This window comes from Haplochromis burtoni, unplaced genomic scaffold (genome assembly GCF_018398535.1).
Source record: "Haplochromis burtoni strain Fernald_Lab_line unplaced genomic scaffold, NCSU_Asbu1 Contig_401, whole genome shotgun sequence".
Classification (NCBI taxonomy): Eukaryota; Metazoa; Chordata; class Actinopteri; order Cichliformes; family Cichlidae; genus Haplochromis; species Haplochromis burtoni.
In genome coordinates, this window is record NW_024582762.1 from 449,454 (window position 1) to 453,315 (window position 3,862).

General features: G+C 40.1%; 1 protein-coding gene across 1 annotated transcript in view; it reads left to right on the forward strand.

Annotated features, from left to right (window-relative positions):
- The window catches only part of otog (otogelin), a 66,592-nt gene extending 62,736 nt beyond the window's left edge, over positions 1-3,856 (forward strand). Inside the window, exons 54-56 of the mRNA XM_042212939.1 lie at positions 153-198; positions 2,012-2,091; positions 2,480-3,856. Of these exons, the coding sequence (XP_042068873.1) occupies positions 153-198; positions 2,012-2,091; positions 2,480-2,680 (327 nt within the window). The 3' untranslated portion in view covers positions 2,681-3,856. The remainder of the gene's footprint in view (positions 1-152; positions 199-2,011; positions 2,092-2,479) is intronic.
- The last annotated feature ends 6 nt before the right edge of the window (positions 3,857-3,862 follow it).

Genomic DNA, 3,862 nt, shown 5'->3' on the forward strand with positions numbered 1-3,862 from the left:
ATTTTGATAGTCGACGTAATCGTGACTAGTCGACAAATCATGGCAGCCCTACTGAAGAATATCAAAGTTCAGAATCTGTGCTGGCCAAACTGTGGAGGAAAAATACATTTTTCTGTGTTTGTGTTAACGTTGTGACTCTCGTCTGCACTCAGATCGGTGGAACTGTTGTAAGTTACATGGATGGATGCTGCAAGACGTGTGAGTATCTAATGAGAGCATCACAGCAGCAGTTGTGTAGTTAGCGTAGAGCTGTAGCCTGCAGCTGACACTGAAGAGCGCCTTCATCTGCCGCTCAACATGTTTCCGACATGTTTGCCCTTCAGTTTGCTCGTTTCAGTCTAAAATCCTCAGTCACATTGTCTGAATTGGCTCACGTCTGGAACCCAGCTGCTGTTTTCCGTTACATTTGTCTTCTGTTTATTTACATTAGAAAACTGTCAGTGTGCTTTTCAGTGAACTCTGTGTCATCAGTACAAATAATGACAGACTTGCTCTAAAATGCCAAATGATTAAAGCTCTTGTCACTGAAAAGCAACTGAAGACATACAAGTGGGTTTATGGTTTATGTGCTGCAGCTTACCATCGTGTACCAATCCCACCAGGTACTGGATTCCCTCTCTTCCCTTTCCCTGTTAGCCCCCTGACTCCCACAGTTAACACAAACTGTGAAAGAGGTACCAAACAACAAGGCTTACCAGTGCCATTGTTGATATTCAACAATGTACTCCCTCTAAGAAAAAAAACAGAACACACACAGGAAACCCCAAAGTCTGACTGACACCTACTCCCCTCTGCAGAAAAGTCCTCTCATCTGTTGTCTCACTCCAAGTCCATGTGGAAAAAAACATAATTGATGTAGCTTCCTCTTTGCTTTCTATCTCACTTGGCTTTAGAAAATATGGTGTCCAATTGTCTAGTCTAATTGGTTTACATGAAAAATGACATCACACTTGAGAGGACAGAACCCCCCACCCCCACCCCCCTTTTCCCCCTTGATCCCATGTGTACATGTACACAACAAATAAACTTTTTCCCCATTTAGCACTGTTTGGGCAGTGCATTGTTGATTGCCAACAATGTACTGTTGGTAGTGGCCCAGTAGTCGGGCTTAGATATCTGCATGTGTCACTAGATAGTGAAGTGGGATGATGCTGGGAGTGCTGCGGGTCTTTTTTTCATTGAACTGCTGAAGATTTGCATGCTGCTGCACTATAGCTGCAGCCCTCCAAAGGGAGCTGTGTGGGAAACAGAATCTTCTGTGTGTGGCATTTCATCCTTTTAGTAGTATCATCTGTGCAAACAAAAAAGCAGTAATTCATTTTAGGGTGGCAGGATTAGGGGTACAAAATATTTGGTTTTACAATAAAATCTTAAAATAAACAATAAAATGAGTTCAATTGAGTTATCTATGTAAGTTTACAAAGAGTAGCTTCAAACAAACTAACACACATTTAGTCCAGATCAATGACACAACAGCTTAATAACACAGGCGACAGTCAAGGCGGTAGAGAAAGTGTCCTGAGATTCATTCTGAGAAAACTAAATGGCACTCATAACATCTTAATTTAATGCTATGTGTGTTGATGGCAGATTTCACGTTTTGTTCGTGTTTCTGTCTTTGTTGTATTTGTTTAAACATCAGTTTATTTTGTTTTTAGTCGAAGCTAATTTATGTTGAGAATAAATGTATGACAGATTTTATCCTTCCAGCAGTTTTGAATGTTTATGCTGAGTCTCATTGATCATTTCTCCCTGAGTGGAAAGTTTTCTCATTAATGCTTTTAGCTGCAAAGTTCTTATACACACACCCTCGGTTTTATTCCTTTCAGGTTATGTATGGCTAAACTACTTCTGCATGATCAACAGCTTCTGAGCTTCTCAGGGCTCTTGATCGCCTTCCTTCCTCTGTCCTCATCCTCCCAATTCCTGGTGTTTGTTCACATCCTTATCATCTTATGAGTATTTTTTACCTTCATTCCAATGAATTCCTTCTGGCTTGTTGTGTGAACAGGCAAAGAAGACGGAAAGTCATGTCAGAAGGTGACAGTGAGGATGACCATCAGGAAGAATGACTGCCGCAGCAACAGACCGGTAAACACTCATGTCTGACTTTCTGTGGTTGCAGCTTGTTATTAGCATCCTATTTTAACTTTGCATTTCTTGCAGTGTGTGTAGAGTTTTCGTTCATGCAAGTGCAGCAATGCCATTGGCTAGCTCAAAGTATTCTGGAAGCTGTGGTGGTCATGATTTCTCCAGGAGATTATTTGATGTGCACCATCTGAATAGTTAACACCAAATTTTTTGCAGCCATCAACAGGAGTTATTTCAATTTTCAGTATTTGGTGTTTATAGTTTTTGATATTGCTCATGTTTAAGCTTAACATGGCTGCCTCTCCCTCCCAAAGTTTATTTGTGCATTTATTTGATGGCCTTCTGTCTGCTCCTTCTACATGAAAGACATCTGCCCTTCCATTTTCAGGTGAACATCGTGTCGTGCGATGGAAAGTGTCCTTCCGCCAGCATCTACAACTATAACATCAATACGTACGCTCGCTTCTGCAAGTGCTGCAGAGAGACTGGTCTGCAGCGGCGCTCTGTGCAGCTTTACTGCAGCAGCAACTCAACTTGGGTCAGCTACACTATCCAGGAGCCCACTGACTGCTCATGCCAGTGGTCCTAAACATAGTGCATCCCCACACTCACATGCAAATACAAACACACATACACTGTGTGTTCAGAGCTACATGATTTAAACTCACAAGATACAGAAGAATAAATGTCAGCTGTGTTATTTTAGGATGTTGGGCAAGATGGATACTGAGCTATGATTAGCAGGTTCAGCATGATTTATGGAGATTGTATAAGTGGCTATGTTGGTAATAAAGGATCACAGAAGTTGTTTTGCTGCCTCTGCTGGCAGGGAGGTGGTAACTGCAGGACAGACAAGCAGGTCTCCTTCCTTAGCCGGTAGCTGCAAAGCACACAAGCTGGAAGGAAGGAAGCACCTTCAATCTCAAAACATTTTTTTCTTTTTACTATTCATTAAATTATCAAGTTGAACTAAAAGAAATGTTATGAGCACTGGCTCATATTACTATAATCATTCATCTTGTTTAAACTGTCCGTTAAAAATCCCTTTCTAATCTGCTTTCAGTTTAAGTAAAGGAGGACAGCCTTTTGCTGAACAAAAATAGGTTTGTTGCTGTGTTTAGTTGTGTTGTTTCCATTGCATGTGTTGTCAGACTGACAAAGATGTTTTCTTGATTTGCTTTTTTCTTTTGTTGCAGTGAATTGAGCTCTGCTGGCCAATAAATACTCCCTATTAAAAAGTCAATCAATGGCAGGTCTCTAAAAGCACTGATTTTAACTTATTGAAGTTTGTAAAGGATATAACCTTTTTCCTAGCCTGTGGTTGGTAGTAGCTTTAGTTAAAATTATGCTTTTTTGTGTAATTTCAGACCAAGGCATTTGTGGACCAAGGCATTTAGAAATTAAAAACCCATTCCATCGATTCATTATCCATTCACTTTCTGCTGTTTATCAGTGCCCAAGTCAAGTATTTCTAGGGCAAAAGTTTTAAATGTGAGGATTTCCATCATTAATTAGATACTCAGTCTATGCAATATGAGAATATGATAAAAACAAAACCCCGTCACGACCTTAGAGCTCAAGGTATTTTCATCACTTTTGTTTTGTCCAGCAATTCAAAAACCTAACAAGAAATCTAAGCAAATGATCCACTGAGAAAATAAAATGAGTAAATATTTGCCTTGTGACCCCTTTAAATAATGTTTCTCTCATTTGCCAGAGGATTTTTCCCTTACACTATCGTGATGATTTCCTAATTATTTCTAGATTCCCC